The 19,694-nt window shown below is 37.7% G+C and overlaps 1 protein-coding gene across 1 annotated transcript in view; it reads right to left on the bottom strand.

Annotated features, from left to right (window-relative positions):
* The window catches only part of LOC138160531 (A-type voltage-gated potassium channel KCND2-like), a 29,366-nt gene extending 9,913 nt beyond the window's left edge, over positions 1–19,453 (bottom strand). Inside the window, exons 1-2 of the mRNA XM_069087080.1 lie at positions 19,296–19,453; positions 721–816 (exon numbers count right to left, since the gene is read on the bottom strand). Coding sequence (XP_068943181.1) covers positions 721–816; positions 19,296–19,448 — 249 coding nt within the window. The 5' untranslated portion in view covers positions 19,449–19,453. The remainder of the gene's footprint in view (positions 1–720; positions 817–19,295) is intronic.
* Positions 19,454–19,694: the final 241 nt, after the last annotated feature.

The raw sequence follows: 19,694 nt of genomic DNA, 5'->3' as shown, positions 1-19,694 counted from the left end.
TGTCAGCATGCCATCTAGTGGAGTGCAATATTGGCTAATTATTATTGCTAATTGATACTGAACTCCGTTGTTGTTATACTGCTGAAGAACTTTGTTCTAGGCAGGGCATCAAAACAGAGGATGCTGATATTATTCAAAGTCCTGATGGCCTCACCCTAGCTACATATCTTTTGGGGACTATTGAGAATGCTGCACAAGCATGTTTGAGGGTCAGTGGGAGAGAAGAAAAAAAACGTGTTCCCTAGAAATACCATTGATTCTAAACTCATAACATTGATGCTAATCAGTCATGTCTGGGTCGGAGGGAAGTAATGGAGTCTTTAGGATTTCATTATTCATAATTATTCAGTACATGATGTAACTTTAGAAGAAGCATCATGGCGTAATGGATAGACAGCTGTTCTGGGAACTGGAAAGTCCTAGAATCTAGTCCCACTCTTGATGCTTTCTGAGGGCGATCCTGGGTAAGGCAGTTAACCTCTCAGTGTCCCAGGGAGCTCTCCAAGACTGTAAATTGCTGAACAGTTGCTTTTGTGTATTGGTAGAGGAGGTTTTCTCACCATGATGAGTTCCTTACAACAAAGAAATCACAAGTATGGGAAAAGGAAAAATAAAATGACAATAAAGCAACCAGTAAGGTAGACTTGTTTAAAGCACTATTATATTAATGACTGTGGACAAATTTATTTTCAAGTAGGAAGGGACTTGTCAATATATTACCTGGAGCTGGTTACTCAGTAATCCATTCCGTTTGCTCTGCATATAAGCATTGGCACTTCCACTCTTAGCTGCCCGGATTCTTGCAAGCCTTGCTTTCTATATCAAAAGATAAGAAAAGAAAAATGTCTTTTTGCTAGGTCCAGCTTGTTGACAAACCAGCTAAAACACATTTCAATTAAACCAAATGAATTAGTATTGTTTTTTTTTTGAAAGCATTCTAGCTTTTCCTATATAACACTTGAAAATATGATTCTACTCTACTCATATAGCCATGACCTCATCAGTATAGGCAACTCTTCCAATAATGTAGCTTTAACACATGAAAAATATGGGGGGAAATGTGCAAGATTATTTGAGGTATCAAAGTTTTAGCTTTTTAATAGGGAATACTCTCTTCAGAAGATTTACCTGAGTATAAATGTACCCTTAAGAACTGGCACTCTTTAAAAGTCTATTTTAATACTCTAATTGAATGATTATATTTTTTTCTATTCTGTTGAATTCCCTTTCTTATTGTTTCTGCCACAGATGTGTGGTAGTCCATTAAAAACAACAACGACAAATGAACAAACTATTTCTAGGTTTGAGGGCCTTGTCTTTCATCAAACAATAATGCCCCATAGAACTATGCCCTCTTTCTGTCTGGTAACTGTCTTTTTTCCCAACTCCTCTCTGAAACCACTAATAATTGAACCTTCTTTGTCTGGAAGACTCTAGCTTATAAACTTGTAGCTTCCTGGTTGATTAGTGCCTTCTTGCCTATCACGTCAGAATTGCAGATCTAATTGAATCTCTTGTGGGATACTTTCTCATACTATAAAATACCTAAAATTGGCCTGATCATATCAAGGAGCTGCCCTGAAGAATGAAAGGACTTGTGGGCCCTGGAGTTCTAGCTAAAGCATCATGTCCCAGATGCATCTTGTCTCAAGACCACTATGGACTTCCTCTTCCTGCTATGGTCTGAAGACCTTTATTCCTTAAGATCCCTAGAAATACCTCTAGTGGAACCTCTAGAACCACTATGGTGGTGTCATTCAGGTCCCAGCATGGGGGAATGATAGGCAGGCATAATTTGCCAATCAACTAATCAATAAACCAAATTTTCTTAAGTGCCTATTATATTCCAGATGTGCTAGGTACTGGCAATAAGGACAAGAATAAAACAATCAAGGAGTTATCTAGGGAGACAAAGGATAGATTATAAAAATAGATTCAAAATAAGTTTTTGGGGGAAACTAGCATCTATCTAATAGGATCAGTAAAACCCTGATATAGATGGAGTGCATTCCAAGTATGGGGGGCAGCCTGTAAAAAGGCACAAAGACAAGGGATGGAGTATCATATGTAAATCTATCAGAGGTTTCTCCACTTTTTTTATGGGGGGAGAAGCTGCTGCCCCAGAATCCTTCCATTGTTGCATCTTCCTCCTGACTGTCCCTTTGGGCGACTCCAGTTAAACTGGAGTAGCTTTCACTTAAATATTCAAATAGGAGGGCCCATTAATGTCAGCATTAATTGCCCCTTCTAATCATTATACGAAGCCCTTTAAATCTTAACACTGGATCTGCAAAAGATACAATCATATCAGAGAAAAAAGAAATCAATATTGCAGTGCATATATTTTTGCTTATTTCAATGACAATATCTCACTGAAAATGATGAGTATACCAGTGATCCAGGAATAACAATCATCATTTAAAAAACCCAGCCATTTAAACTCATATGTACTATCAAGTATGGGCCACAAAGAGACTAGTGTTTTCTTGTACCAAAGAGATGTTGATCTATACTCTGTCCTGGCCAAAGAGAAGTGTATCCCTGCCCATTCTCTAGTTAAACTGGTTATACTAGACTACCAAACAGTATACTTCATTTCCTCTCCACTTACTTTTATGGATTATCTACCTGCTGTAGCTATGAACGTTGACCAATATAATTTGGTAAGTGTCAGATTCAGGAGTCATTTTGTGCTATATAGAGACACCCTATGATAGGGTAATAACTCATAATCTTTCATCACAGGAAGGGACATGTTCATTTAGGAGGTCAATCACATCTAGATTGATTAATTCTGTGGATCAAATTCAAGAAGCAAGACATTTTTCTTCTACTATATTGGATTAATTGTGTGTGTGTGTGTGTGTGTGTGTGTGTGTGAAGACCAAAATAAACCTATAAAGAGTTCTGTGCGTTTTATTTAGAAAGATTTGCATAGAGAACCCCTTTTTTTCAGAGAAAGAGGGAGGGAATATAGCATATTAGACAGTGTGCTAGGCAGGAAAATATCAATTTAAATTCTAACTCTGATATTCATTAGCTATATAAATGTGGACAATTCATTGTATAAGCCTTTGTTTCATCCTCTAGAAAAGGAGATAAGGTAACAGTGAGGCTCAACAGAGGTAACACATGCAAATAACTTTAAAAACCTAAAAGCATTACATAAATGTGAAATTATGTTTTAGTTCTGGGAGAACTTAGAGCTGCCATTTGGAATAACTAAAGCAACAACAAGAAGCTAGATATTAGAAATTAAGTGCTAGATATTAAAAGGGAGCCAGTTTGATGCATTGGTTCTGGATTTGAAATCAGAGGCTTCAAATTCAGGCTCTGAGTTTGTCTGTGGGAAGCTGACAAATTATTTTCTGGGCCTCAGTTTCCAGACCTGTAAAATAAAGGGTATGGACTAAGGCAGCTCTAAGATCTTTTTTAGTTTTAAATCTATGGTCCCATGAAAGCATGGTGCCAGCTTATGGAAGCAAGATTCCTAGACAGTACTGTATTAGTGATGATACTGTCAGTGTGATGGAAATTCTATACTTCAAATGAGGAGTAAAAGTCTTTGGACAAGATGTTTTGGACAAGACTTTCCCTTTAACTTTCTCTTCCCCAGACTCAGACTAAATGCCACATTAACCAATACTCTCATTACCATGGTCCTGGAATGCTTTTATTTTGTCTTCTTCCTTATTTTATTTTTATTTATTTTTTGCTTTTTGGAGGGCAATTGGGGTTAAGTGACTTGCCCAAGGTCACACAGCTAGTTTCCTCCTTATTTTTCAAAGACTCACTTTTACAAAAGATATGACTATAGATTAAAAAGAACTATTGATTAAGCATATTTTTTTTAGCAATGACATTTTATTACTTTCTATTTATTCTTTTCATGATCTTAGAATCTGTAAGACTCACTATTTTTTCCTTCTGAAAATTGTTGACATTGGTCCAAATTTTCTTGGTTTGTATTTAATAAATATACTCTTTTAAATTAAAATTTATTTATTTTTAGTTTACAACATTTAATTCCACAAGCTTTTGAGTTTTAAATTTTCTCTCCCTCCTTCCCCTCCCCAGGATGGCATGCAATCTGATATAGGCTCTACATATACATTCATATTAAACATATTTTCACATTAGTCATATTGTGACAAAGAATTAGAACCAATGGAATGAACCATGAGCTAGAAGAAACAAAACAGAGAGAGAGTAAATAGTATGCTTTGATCTGCACTCAGAATTCATAATTCTTTCTGTGGATGTGGATAGCATAAAATATACTATTTTAAAGCCTATCATTATTGAAAAAAAAAATTTAGATGATAGAAAAGGCAGGTAGGTTGGTGTGATGGATAAAGTGCTGGACCTCAAGTCAGGAAGCCTCATTTTTGTGAGTTTAGATCTGACCTTAGATACTTCCTAGTTGTGTGACCCTCTGCAAGTCACTTAACCTTGTTTGTCTCAGTTTCCTCATCTGTAAAATGAACTGGAAAAGGAAATGGCAAACCACTCCAGTATCTTTGCTAAGAAAACCCAAAATGGGGTCATGAAGAGTCAGAGATAATTGAAAAATGACTGAAAAACAACAAAGATAATAAAAACAAAATGTTTTTGTTTAGTGGATGAGCTGAAGTCTCAGATTCTTCAGCATACCTCCATTAAGCCAAGGCAAATAATAAATTACATAACTAAGAGGGCTAGTGTTTTGAAATAAACTACTAAAGAATGAGTGAGCAAATCCAGTTTTGGTAGCTCACACCTGCAATCCCTGCTCCTGGCCATGTGAAGGTCCATAGATGGTGGATGGAGATCCATGCTAAATCCAGCAAGCCCCCAGGAGTGGTGGGGAGGTGCTAAGAAAAGGTTAACGAGGTGGGGGTGGTGCTAAGAAAAGGTTAACCAGCCCAGGCTGGAAACAGAACAGGTCACAATTCCCATGAATATCAGTAAGGAACAGTTCTCTACATAGTTGTTATACTTCTAGTAAAGAAAGATAGGGATGGGGCAGCCAGGTAGCATAGTGAGTAAGAGCACCGGCTCCAGTGTCGGGATGACCTGGATCAAATCCGGGCTCAGATACTCAGCACCACACCTAGAAATAACTGGCCATGTAACCTTGAGCAAGTTACTTAACCCCAATTGCTTTAAAAAAAAAAAGAAAGAAAGAAAGATAGGGAGACCCAGGTGGAAAGAGAAAAAAATAGTATTAATTAATTAAATACCTGCTTTGTTCCAGGCACTATAGTAGGTTAGGGATATTCAAAGTGAAAACCAAAATAGTGGATGACCTCTAGAAGCTTATATTCTACTTATATATACATTTAATTGGTAGAGAGACAGACTAGGACTGGAAATTCATTCCTAAAGTTAATCTGTTCACACTAGGTACCATTACTTTCTGCAGCCACCATAGAAATTATATTAATCTATGTTGTGGTTACTTTTAAAATTCTTTGGTTTTCTCTTTCTTTGACACTCTGTGTCTGTATTTGTTTTTCTGTCTCTTTTTCTCTTTTACTCTCTTAGCACTTAGTAGCAATACTGGGAAACAATGTTGCCCTATATTAATGAGGCAAATACCTTAACCCGAAATACTGCCCAATACAGGAAAATTAAATATATTAATCACAAAGATACATCCATGCATTTGAAAGTAATCACTATCATAGGACTAGTTAAAGACACAAAAGGAAAAAGTACCAGTTGTTTTTATAAGAGAATAGCCATTTAAACTAGCTCTGAATAATATTTTTTTAAAAAAAATTAACTACACTAATTTAAACCCATAACTCCCCCCTTGTTCCTCCACATATGACTATAGTACTGTATTAGGTAATAGGTTTTAATAGGCTTTCGAGAACACCTTACCTTATGGCTAATGAAGGCTAGCTACCTTTTACATGCAAAAACTTGTGCCTTTTGGTCTAACTTGTAACTGAAGGAAATTATTTCACAAAAATACTAAAGAAATTCACTAAATCCCAGTCCTACTTAAGCATCTAATTTTGGTAGCATGGATTGTGAAGATTAAAAGAAAATCAACCACTGGTTCATGTTCAAACTTAACTATTTCTGAAGTGTCTACTATGTGCAAGGCAAGTAGTTGCATATGTAGTGGATCGGCTTGTATATTTAAAGCTTGAAAAAATTTTTAGAGATCACTTTTTCAGCTATCTAATTTTATAGATGAGGAAACTGAGATCTGAGAGGCTAGAACATTTCCCCAATGATATATAGGTAAGAGAAAGGTTTTACCTTGAAATCAGAGAGAACAGGTTTCAAGCCCTACTGCTGTGAACATGGGCAATTTCACCTTTAACTGCTGAAAGCAACTGTCTAAGACTCTGAGTTTGAGAGGAGTTGCTGATCTGCAGTAGTGAAAATAAGTTCTACTCTAGGAATTACCACACTGATGAAATTGCCGGATGGAAATGCCTCATAAGTCCTTGCCAAATGTAAAGGGCATTGTGCCAGCTGCTGAGGATAGGACACAGAAGTGTACAAAAATGAAAGAATCTCTGCCTTCGAGGAGATGAGATTTTACTGGGAGAATATATCATATCCAAAGATAAGGAAATACAAGGTAATCAGAGGAGAGGGAAAACACTAATACTTGTGAGGACTAGGTGAGGCTTCCTCCTCTAGGAGGCAACAAACCAGAGCCTTGGGAGAGACAAAGGTGCTCTGAACCACAAAGTGTACAATGGCTATGCAAAGTTACTAGGGCAGAAGAGGGAATGCTGAGCTGAGGGAACTGCCCTTTTGGGAACTAGATGGTAGACTGCATGAAGGGAAATAAGAGAGACGTTGTACAGGTTAAAGACTGAACACAGAGTCAGAAACGCCTGGGTTCAAATCCTACTTCATATACCTATTAGCAGTATAAACCATGAGCAAGGTATAACCTCTATGAATCTGTTTCCTATCTGTAAAATGGGGATACTAATTTTAGTATATATAGTTACTGTGAGATTCAAATGAGATAATGTAGGCCAAAAGCTTTGCAAACTTTAAAGTTCTTTATTAAATTACTACTATTAATGTTGAGTTGTTTCAGTCCTGTCTGACTCTTTGTGACCCCATTCGGGGTTTTCTTGGCAGAGATACTGGAGTGGTTTGCCATTTCCTTCTCCAGCTCATTTTACAGATGAGGAACTGAGGTAAACATGGTTAGTGACTTGCCCAGGGTCACATAGTTAATAAGTGTCTGAGATCAGATTTGAATTCAGGTCTTCCTGACTCCAGGCCTGGCTCTCTATCCACTGTATCACCTGGCTGCCTCCTTAAGTGCTATATTCAATTATAAATATTATTAATATGAATATCATTGGAGATATTGATTGAAATTAGATTGTGGAAGCCTGAAAATTGCAAAATAAAGTTTTTGGTTTTTATCCCGGAGGCAATTGGGAAGCACTAAAGGGTTCTGAACAAGAAAATGTCTTAGGGAGACTTTCCTATTACTGCTGGGGGCACCACCATCCTCCCAGTCACTCACACTCACAACCCACCAAGTCTTGTCAAATGTACCTTCACAAAATCTCTTGTCTACTACCTGTTCTCTCCTTGGACTCCACCACCACATATTGTTGTTGAGTCATTTCATTCGTGTCTGACTCTGACTCTATTTGGGGTTTTCTTGGCAAAGATACTAGAGTGGTTTGCCATTTCTTTCTGCAGCTCATTTGATAGATGAGAAAACTGAGGCAAACAGGGTAAAATGACTTGCTCTAGGCCCTTATCACTTCACACCTAGACTATTAACAATGACCAGCTTGTTGGCCTTTCTGCCTCAAGTCTCTCCTCACTCCAGTCCATCCTTCACTCTGCTATTAATGTGATCTTGCTGAAAACCATAGGTCTGACTGTGTCAACCTCCTATTCAATAACATCCAGTGTTTCCCTGTTGCCTCTACTATAAAATATAAAATCCTCTGTCTTTTGAAGTCCTTTATAACCTGGCCTCTTACTGCCTTTACAATCTTCTTAAAATGTTATTTCCTCCATATACTATAAAGGCTAGTCCTATTTTCTATTTTTCTCATAAGACGCTCTGTCTCCTGACTCTAAAATCTTTCACTAGCAACTGTCCTCCATATCTGGAAAGCAGTCTCTCCTCACCTTTGCCTCTTGGTTTCCTGGGCTTCCTTCAAGGTTCAGATAAAATTCCACCCCTAGTCCTCTGTAATGTTATTGCCTTCCTTTGAGATTATCTCCAAGGTAGCCTGTATATAACTTATTTGTACAGTTATTTGCATGTTGTGGCTCTTCCTTCCTTTCCCCCCAGGAGATGGTAAGCTCCTTGAGGGCAGGGTCTCTTTTTGCCTTTCTATCCCCATTGCTTAGAACATAATAGGTGTTATATATATATAACATAATGTATATATGTATATGTATATATATGTATGTATGTATGTATGTATGTACCTTTTGCCTTGCCTTGCCAAGAAAAAGACCAAAAACATAGACACCCAAGGAGTTACTGAAGTAGCATAAGTGAGAGTTCATGAGGCCTTTGAAGAGGTGTAATGGTCCTGGGAGTGAAGAGGAGAAAGATTCAGGAACCTGGAGCTAGAATGGAGAAGACTCAACACCTGGCTGAATAGAAGGGGTGAGGGAGAAAGAAGATTCAAGGACAACTCCAAGATTATAAACCCAGGTGACAGAAGTGGGAAAAGTGGTTCGTGAACAATAACTGATATTGAAAATCAATCTGTTTGCCCCAGTTGAATGTAGGCTCCCCAAGAGTAGGCACGGTAGCATTTTAAAATCCATGCATCCCTGGCTCCTGGCACAATGCTTCACACACAGTAGGACAAGTAGTAAATGTTCATTGAGGGGAAATCAATGTTTTCCTCTGGCATCTTAGCACTGTGCCTAATAAATGTCTATTGACTGACCAATTATTGGCATCTCACCTCCTCATAAATTCAGTTTCCATTATTATGTGTGGAAAATGTTTTTTTTTGTGACATGAAGCCATCTCCTGGATATCTATATCAGATCTCCATTAACATCCCTCCTGTTCTGCGTAGGACATGGACAAGAAGGAACAGGTAGGATGCAGGGAACCTGCTAGTTGGTTAGCCTACAAAGCACTGTTCATACCAGGGAATCTATGTTAGCTCTAAAGAAAGTAATAGTTTGTATCTAGAAGGGGGGCCCATGAGCATAGTATGCAAAGGACATGATTAGGGTTGGTTCTGGTCTTGACCTCCAGGTCATCTTTTGTGGATGGTGACAGAGAGGTGTAACAGTTCTCTTTAAAATTTTCGAGAGGAAGGGGTTAGTTCTGAATGTTCTAACACTGTAGTTGAATGGAGAGAAGGTTGAAATTATCTGAGGTAATTCAATCAAGGAGCTATTGAGAAGGCAAGTGCTTCTGAAAGAGTAATTCCCTCAAGTGTATTTCACCCTACTAAATGAGGAATGTGGGAGATTACTGGACCATTTTATTGCCTAAGTCCCAATATGTTTTCATTGCCATTGAACAATAAAAGTGTCCAGGGACAGGGTTATAAGTAAGCAGAGTAGGAAAATACTCTGGTGTTATTGGAGAAATGCCAGGAAGAATTTTAAACCTAAATCTCTTCCATTGCTGACTCTTTAAACTCTACCATTAGAAAGCCATTGCTTTGGGTTAAGTAATGTTTAAAAAATATCACTGTAGTAACATATTAAACAATGCCAACTACTAGCTGTGTATTAATTAATTTAACACATCTTTTCCCCACCCTGTTGAATTCTCTATAGGATGTTATATAAATGATAAGAATGAATAAAAAACATAATGGAGAGACGGGTCTAGACAACAGTGGTCAAAGCTGAGAGTATAGGTTGGTAAAATAGTGTGGAGGGCTCTTGGGAATAAGGAGTAGCATAAATGTACTAGGTTCTGGGGAAAATTTGGAAGTATCAAAATGGGAACCAGAAGGAAGAGGAAGGAAGGTACCAAAGGCCACAGAATAATTCTCTCTCTCTCTCTCTCTCTCTCTCTCTCTCTCTCTCTCTCTCTCTCTCTCTCTCTGTCTGTCTTGTCTAACAATTTTATGACAGGCTGTCCTTGGAAGTTTCTAAAATATTTTAGTATGTCTAAAGAGGAACAAATCTTTCTTCAACTAACCAATAAACATTTATTAAGTGACTACTATATTCCCAGCATTGTGGTAAGAGCTGGGGTATACAAAAAGAGGCAAAAAAGGTCTCTGCTTTCAAGGAATTTACAATTTAAAGGGGGAGACAATGTGCAAACACACACATGCACAGAGCAAGTCATATACACAATAAATAGGAAATAATAGTGGGGAGGAAATAGAATTAATAGAAGTTAGGGAAGGTTTCCAGTAAAAGATAAGGTTTTAGTTGGTACTTAAAGGAAACCAGGGAGGTCAGCAGGTGGGGTGAAGGAGGGACAGTGTTCCAAGCATGTCGAACAGCCAGAGAAAATGCCCAGTGGTGAGTAATGAAGTATCTTGTTTGTGGAACTGCCAGGTGGCCAGTGTTACTGGATCAAATAATATATTTTGGTGAATAATGTGTAAGAAGACTGGAAAGGTAAGAGGGACCTAGGTTATAAAGGGCTTTGAATGCCAAAGAGAGGATTTTATATTTGATACTGGAGGCAATAGGGAGCCATGGGAATTTACTGAGTAGGAGGGTGACATGATCAGACTTGTACTTTAGGAAAATCACTTTAGTAACTGATTGGAGGATGGCTTAGAGTAGAGAGACAATTGAGAGAGGCAGACAAGCTGGCTGGCTAGTCCAGGCATGAGGTGATGAGGGCCAGTACTAGAGTGGTGATAGTGTCAGAAAAGGAGGTGTATTTGAGAAATATTGCAAAGGTGAAATTGAAAGGCCTTGGCAACTGATTGGATATTGGGGTGGGAGTGAGAGTGGGGAATCGAGGATGACTTCTAAGACAGACTTAGAGGATGGTGTTGCCCACTAATATTATAGGGAAGGTAGGAAGGAGAGAGGGTTTAGGAAGAAATAAAATTAGTTTTGCTTTGGACATGCTGAGTTTAAGATATCTATTGGACATCCAGTTCAAGATGTTTGAAAGGCAGTTGGAGATGTGAGGTTGGAGGTCAGCAGAGTTTGGCAGGATAGGTAGATTTGAGAATCATCAGCATAGAGATGGTAGATAAATCCATGGGAACTAATGAGATCACCGATCAAAGTTGTATAGAGGGAGAAGAGAAGAGGGCCCAGGACAGAACCCTGAGGGACACCTCCAGTTAGAGGGTATGATACAGATGAGGAGCCAGGAAAAAAGTGCCTTGAGGAAAAATAATATGATAAGTAGGAGAAGAACTAGGAGAGGGTTGTTTCCTGAAAACCTAGAAAGAAGAACATATCAAGGAGGAAAGCTGTGTTAAAAGCTGCTAAGAAGACAAGGAGAATGAGAATTGAGAAAAAGGTCATTGGATTTGGCAGCTAAGATTCATTAGTATCATTAGATACTAATGAGAAAGCAGTTTCAGTGGAATGATAGGTTGGAAGCCAGATTGTAAGGGGTTAAAGAGAGAGGAAATAAAGTGGAGGCACCTGTTATAGATAGTCTTTTTAAAGGTTTTAGCTACAAACAACAGAAGAGATATAGGATGATAGGAGGGATAGAACAATCAAGTGAAGGTCTTTTTAGGATGTGGGAGACATATGCATATTTGTAGACAGTAGGAAATGAGCAGGTAGACAGGAAAAAAAATGAAAGTCAGTGAATGATTAGGGATAACAGACAGGACAATATATTGGAGATGATGGGAGAGAATGGGATCACTTGAACAAGGAGTAAGCCCACTTCATCATATGAGGTAGGGGTAAAGGAAGAGATTATAGTAGAGACATCTGAATCATAAGAGATAAGGGAGAGAGGAGAAGAAGCAGCTAGGGTGAATGGCTTTTAAGTTTTTCTCTAAAATATGAGGTTAGGTTCTCAGCTGATTGAGGAGAGATGGAAAGGTTTGAAAGAGTTCCTGTGGAGAGCAGGATAGTAAGTTGGTAAAGGATGTATATAGTAAGATTGCCTAGCAGCAGTGAGGGCCCAGTTGAGGTTGTGTAATATAAATTTGTAGTGGAGCCAGTTAGAATGGTGGCATGGTTTTCTCCATCTTCATTCAGCAGCACGTGTGTAAAAGCAAAAGTAATGAGTAGTGGGAGTCCAAGGTTAAGGGTAGTCTGGGCACAACTGGTGATATTATAAGGGTCTAGGGATTCAAGAGAGGAGGACTCTAGGGTTGAACTGGTTCACCAATGGGTTGAGATAGGGAAAAGAGGAGAGAGTGGTTAGGTCAGAGGAGATGACCTGAGAGAGAATTGAGGAGCTGAGGAAGTGGAAATCATGGTGAGGATGAAAAGCAGGGTTTTGCTAGGAAAGAAAGACAGAGGTGATAAACCAATAGATTATGGTTAGTTAAGGGGATTTCAGAATTCTTGAACATAGAGGTGGTACATTTGTGGGTGATGGCAAGATCAAGTGTAAGTTCATATTTGTATATAGTTGAGGTTCATGGGAAGTTAGTAGGTATGGTAAATAAGTGGTGAATATGTTTGAGGGAGAGTCACTATGTAATTCTCTAGTATTTAGGGCAGGATTTGAAGACGAAAGAAAAATTATAAGGTAGGTTCCAAACTCATCAAGGAAGACAGGGGAATGATCTAGGGGTCTGTAGATAACTACTAGTATTTTAAGTGGATTGTAAATATGAATAACATAAACAAATCTCAAAGTAAGAGATGTTACTGAGTGAAGGAGGGAGGAGAGAACCTGAAAGTGGCAACAGGAAGCAAAGAGCTTCCAACCCCTCCCCTACCAAAACTGGACGAGTGAGCTCAGGAGAATTCATGGCCAGGGAAGCTGGGTCATCAGGGGGTGAGAGAGGCAAGTTTCAGCAACAGCTAGTAGTCATAGGTCATGAGTGACCACTAATATTAATAATTGTTTATAGTACCAAACCTTGAAAAGATTATGTAAAAGAAGATTAGCCACAGATATTTTTCATTTTCCACTTTTCAAATAATCATTAATGGGCTATTAAAAAAAAAACACAATAAAAACTTGTTACACTTTCCTTCCATGTCAGCAATCTGAGAACTTTGCCTTGGGCAATGTTTGATTCACTAATGAATGGCAAAAGACAGATGGAAAAAAAGAACTGATCAGTTGTCCCATAGTAAAGGCTCACCTCTAGTAGAATGAAAACATTGTGAATAGAACACCAACAGTTTACAAGTCTTAAATCTTTGGAGTTTGACTATAAACTTCAGACTGAAAGATTGTGTTGGAAAGTTGTGTAAACCTCATAGTCTTTAGACTATGAAATTAGAATGAAAGGGAAATATTTGGTGAGTATCTTCTGGATTTGTATTTGATATGACTCTCACCATCTAGAAATGTTTAGAATAAGTTCTTAGAAAATCTCTAGAGTAGGAAGGGTTTTTTCAGTTATCTTTGTGTTTTGGACCTTTTTGGTAGTCCAGTGAATTCTCAGAATTATATTTTTAAGTGTAAACAATAAAATACGTAGAATTACAAAGGAAACTAATTATAATGAAATATTGTTACCATAATATTTTAAGGCAATTTCATAGATCTCAGGATAAGGTCCTCTACTCCGAAGGCTCAAGATTCCATAGAAATATTGTCTTAGAAGACCTCCCAGAAGTCTTTCAATATTAGGCTGTTTCTGTAGGATGGTTTTGCTAATTTTTAGAGAAACCAAGTGGTTTTATATGTGGTATGATTTCAGTCAGCATGGAGCAGGTTGCCTAACGTAAAATATCAGTCCTTCCTCCTGTCATCAGACATCTAGAGTTTTATTGTTTTGATTTCTGAAAGTCTTTTGTTTCTCTGCTTCTTCATTGCCTACTCATTACTCAACTCTTTGCAATGTGACTTTTGTTCCTATTCTTCTGCTGAATCTATTTCTCTTTCCTCTTCCTCCTCCCCCTGACCCCAAGGTTATTAATGATTTTCTTTATGGAAGACTCAAGACCCTCGGCCTCTTCCTTCCTGGCCTGTGCATCATTTGAAACTGTTGATGCCTTCTTTTCTGCCTTGGCTTCTATGACCATAGGCTACTGTGGTATTCCTATGACTTTTCTGACCGTGATTTCTCTTTCTTCCTTTTCTGACTCCTCATTAATCTTTTGCTCCTCGATTGTTGGTGTTCTTCAAGATTCTTTCCTTCATCACCTTTCTCAACCACTCTCTGTGAAAGTGACATATCTTGTTCTCAAATTCCTCGTGAGCTTTGTCTTAACCACTTTTGTGCTCTTGTGACATTCTCCTCATGTGATAGATACTTGTGCACTATCTGCCTCCTCCATTTTATCCTAAATTCTTTGAGAATGTGGACTGTGCTTTCTTTATCATTTCTATCTTTCTATCTCTGTTATCTCTATTTCTGCCATTATATGTCACTATACAGTTCTTAATAAAAGATTGTGAAATTCAATTACCTCAATTCTTAAGTCTACCAAAATGCAAATAAATACCCTGATGAGGGTCTTGTCTAAGCCCTTAACAACTAACAATCTGTCAGCTAACACCCTACTGGGAATTTAGTAGCCAAGGGTAGGCAATTTTAGAGGGAGGAAATAGGCCATTGATAAAGGAATTGTGAAGATATCAAGAATTTCAACTTCTCAATTTTACTTACTGGAAGTAAACCTATATTCTAAATTACTAATGTAAACCCTCTTGATTTTGCAAATGAAAATATTGAGACCAAAGAGATTAAGTGACTTTCCGAGGTGATAGATGGTGTCAGTATCACAACTGGGACTCAAACCCAGATCTTCTGCTATCAAAATTGATTCCTTTTTCCATCAGATCCCACAACCTCCCTAAAATTACTAGCTCTGATTTTTTCCCCCTGAATCCACCAGGTGCTGAACACTTAGCACAGTGCCTGACACATAGTAGGTACATAGTAAATGTTTATTGAATTGGACTGTCTTCCTGCATTCATGAGTTATTTTGGCATCACATTGTTCATCTTTTGTTTTCAAAAAGAAGCAATGCCATCATGATGGTGGGGTAAAAGAGTGGGTGATGGGTGAGGTCTTGACTTGCATGTGAATTGTATTTAAGTGAGGCAGAGTTGTACAAAGTCCTTAGCCTCATTCTCTCTTCCAGAGTCATCAGAGTCTAGTGGCAGGATGAAAGGCAAGATGGTTGGTGATGGCCCAGGATGCAGTGAATGACCTTGATATCTTCAAAGTCTGACCAGGCTCTAAGTACTCCACAGTGGCTGCTTCAATGTCTTCATGGCCGTTGGAATAAATCATTCTCATCCACCGAGGGGAAGTCTTCATATACTTGGGGTAGACATCCACCAACTCACTGACAGGTTTGAGGCCTGTCAGTTATCTTCAACCTCATTTAGCTCATCTGCCAAGATGTTTTTACCAGGGGGTGGCTGCTGTGTGTGCTACAGCTTCTTGCAGCTACAGGTGAGAGTTGGGTGACAGGTGGACACCAAAGGTGGATAAACAGCCCTGAAAAGGGTATATGGGATGTTTAGGGAGGACTAACACCTTTGGTGTGAAGGTGTAATGTAGATGTAGCCTATAATGATGGCTATTTAGACTTAAGGGTCTTTGCTGAAAAGAAATCAACCAAGTCCCTTGGTAACATCCTATTCTCTCTCTATTGTTCTTCTCCTCAACTATCATATTCAGGTTATTGGTCACAGAGTATTTACTAGTTATATTGCATTAGGTTTTATTACATTTATTAAATTTCTCCAGCAGTCATGATATGCAAAATTCATTGCATTAAGAGTCTGTTGTGTTGAAACACAGAACCTGACAGATATTTTAAATTTACCAGTCTTCTTTTCTATATGTAAGGAACAGATCTTTTTCAATGTAGTTGTTTTCTAGGACATTTGATTGATTTATTTTTGCATACTCTAATTTTTTTTAAACAAAAAGGACATTGAAAATAGTCCTGTGTATTTAACAATGAAAGAGCTAATGTTTCTTGCTTTTCTGTATTGATTTCCATTTGTTGCAGATAATAGAGTTTAGAGAAGAGGAGATTATTTTAAGGATAGTCCCAGTTGAAAAACAGATCCAGGTTCTTAGTATTTTCTTTCCTTATAGAATCCAACTAGGCAGCTTTTATTTATATTTAAGGAAGAATTTCTAAAACCAAGAAAAATGGGTAGGTGGGGGCTAAGTCCACTTATAATTTTTGTAGGTTTTTTGCACCTTTAAGCAAAGAGCAAATTTTATACATTCAGCTTAGTTGGACTATGGACTATGTTTAATCACATGGAAAACTTTGTTATTTGCACAGTCTTGAGTATTTATCAAGAATTGAGGCTTGTATAATGTGATTCATCATCAGCTTGAAGGAGAATTCTTTTTTAGAGCTGAGCAATGACCCCTCTCCTCATCCTCATTTGTCAATGAGAAACAGTATTGATGAAGTATGAAGGATGTTCTTTGAACAAATCTAATAAAGCTTAGATATCTTAATAATAGTAATACATATTTAATGGATAAAGGCATTCCATTCATTAAAGAAGTCTCTTTGGAAAGCTTTAAACTTACTCCATTGATCAAAACAGCTTTGGAACTCATCTTTAATATTACTGTCAAATCTGTTGAACCACACAAGAGAATCTGTCTTCTTATTTTGTAGTTACATCTGTTTTTGACCCCAAATGATATTATTCACATTAGTCAGCCTCATTTCATTCACTGGCTTTGGCTCTGAATATGTTTTAGCTGACTACAAAATGATTTGAATAATGGAAACATTACTGTAATAAGGAGGGTTTTTCCAAGGTGACTACTGTGATAGGAAAATAACAACCCATCTTGCTGCAGAGATATAAGAGCAAAAAACCGGGGGATTTGCCCCAGGGTACTAAAATTTAGAATATATTGATAGTATTTTCACTCTTTTGGCAACTAGATAATGAGCTTAGATAACTAGATAACTGAGTATATCACCTTGTTAGTAAGAATAATTCAAATAACAATTCATCATAATACAAATTTATCAGATGGTGCACTTCTTTTCCTAGAGGAAACATCGTCCTCATTCTCACCTTATCCTTATCCCCCCAACACTCCAGGAATGGCCTCCCTAGCAATGCCTTTATGATGTCTAAGGGTCTTTGCTCATGGAGAACAATGTCCCAGGGTTTCTGTCTTCTTTTCACTAAGAGAGGCTTGTGTCCCAGGGTCTCTCTTCACTTTTTTCCATTGAATTTTTCTTAACAAAAACTCATTTGAGGTTATTGACAGGCTGATAAGATCACAGAATCATAGATTTAGAGCTGGAAGGAGCCTTGGAGGTAATCTAGTCTCATCCCCGAATTTTACGGGTGAGGCCCAGGGCGTTGGTAACAAGGTCACATGAATGGGAAGCTTCGGAGGTGAGATTGGGGCCCAGGTCCCATGACTCAATAGCCAGTGCTCCTTCCACCATAGCACACGTCATGCTATTTAACCTGGTGACTTTTTGAGAAAATTCCTCTGGTTGCCAAAATTGCTAGGTATGGTTCTGTTTTTATATGTAAATTGACGTATATTTCTTTATAAAGGATCTGATGCTCACACATTTTTTTTATGCTCTGTGACCCCATTACAAAGAAGATAATTACCTTGATACTGCATGTTAAATGCAATGAGCAGCCCTGCTCACTGTCTATAAAGGCTAGGAACCATAGAGAAATTATTTCCCTTTTAATCATTAAAAAGAAATTTTTTAATGATTAAAAGGGAATAATTACATTACAAATATGTTTTAATGTTTTCTATAGGGGTTTTCCACTGAGATATATTTATTGCACTTCATCTTCTGTTTTACAAAATACCCTATGTGTTTACCTTTAGTTCCCTGCTTGTTCCTACAAATGAGCTTAGAATGTCTTAGGAATACCAGGACAGGGTGAGGAGAAGAGAAATATAGGTCTTACAACCTTAAAAGGAAGGAGCATGGGCGATAATTTAATATTTCATTTATAAACCATGAAAAGTGAAAAAAAATGATATAAACTGATGTTGAATCAATAACTTTAGGGTGATGATAACATTTCTGTTTATTGCCTTTCTGACAGGCCAGAAGATTGGCACAGTTTTTTTTAGTGGATCTTTCATACTTCCTCTCCCAGACTACTTCAGCAATGCCAGATTTCCAGAAGTAGCCCATTAATTCAGGGGCAGGAGAGAATTAAATTGTGTTTCATCTTATTCTTATCCCATAAGTAGAGTTAACTTTTTGGTTATTGCCTTGTGTAGTTTTCAAATGATATATAAGGATTGTTATCTTTATACAAAATATGATTCTCTAAGCTGTATCCTTTCTCTTCTCTGCATCAGTCATGGCACAATGTCTTGGGAATCTTTCCATACCTTCCTGTAGGCTATTAACATTGTTCAAAGAGGGGAAAATGGGTTACTTCAAGTAATAATGCTATAAAGCAAACAGGAATTATCCATTGTTGACAGGAGCTAAGAAGGATCTGCATTCAGCAACCAAGGCAGACCTTGACAAGGAGATTGCCTTTTTGCAGTTGCAAAGCTAATCACTAGCCTTTTCATTTTTATGCAACATGGTGGAACATGACCAAGAGCTGTTTTTTGAATTTGCTACATGGCACATTTAGAACATTAAATCAGGAATAAAGTATGTTTAAGACCTTTGCACAAAGCTGGAGATATTAATAACAGAACCCTGGAGTAAGAAGGAAACTTGTAATTGATCCAATCCAGCTGACTGTCTGATCGTGAATCAGAATACAACTTCCTTGATATGTGGTCATCTACTCTTTTAATATCTCTAGTTGTGGGAATTCACTACCTTATAAAACAAGCAATCTTTTCCATTTTGGGGTACATTTATAATTTTTAGGAAATTATTATTTATACCTAAGTGCATTTTGCCTCCTTGTGACTTCTATCCATTAATCCTATTTCTTCTCCCTTGAGTTAAGCAGAATGTCTTATAGTTTATCTTGTATTCTGTATGTAATTATTCCTGCTTTCTCTTTGATGTAGGTTACTTGAGAGGAGGAAATGTTTCTTTTTTTAATTTTTACATGCCCACCACAGTGCTAGGGTAAATAGCAGGTGATTAATAAATGCCTATTTATTGATGGATTGATTCCATCTTTCATGTGACAGCCCTTCTGAAATTTTAGGGCTATGATTGTGCCCTCCCTACATGTTCTTTTCCAGGTTAAACTGTTGTAGCTCCTTCAAACGAGAACCATATGACACAACTCTTAATCACTTCATATATGCATGAAGGGGAACCTGTGTCTGCATACCTTTTGTGCCCTCCGTTTATCAGCTCTTTGATTTTGGTGATAGATTCGACTGAAGTTGGAGACAATCACAGGAACAGGTAGGGCAATGACTAAGACACCACTCAGGGAGCAGATAGAACCAAAGATCTTTCCAGCAATGGTCTTTGGTACCATGTCACCATACCTGAGAAAGAAAAAAAAAATAGGTATGTAATTTTAAAAATCCGATATAAAGTTGCCTTTGAAATACCAGAAGAAATATTATAATGGTTAAAATTTGCTTTTTGCTGTTAGCCCAACATCTTTTCCATGTGCATAGAATTTCAGAATTAAAAGGAACCTTAGCATCTCAGACAAGTTTCCTTTTCATCCCTGCAAATATTATCCCATAGAATCAGAGCTATGAAGGGCCTTAAAAAG

Source organism: Petaurus breviceps, unplaced genomic scaffold (genome assembly GCF_028583685.1).
Source record: "Petaurus breviceps papuanus isolate PSGF00001 unplaced genomic scaffold, PetGlider_PUasm1.0 181, whole genome shotgun sequence".
Taxonomy (NCBI): domain Eukaryota; kingdom Metazoa; phylum Chordata; class Mammalia; order Diprotodontia; family Petauridae; genus Petaurus; species Petaurus breviceps.
This window is presented reverse-complemented; position numbering and strand designations above follow the sequence as displayed.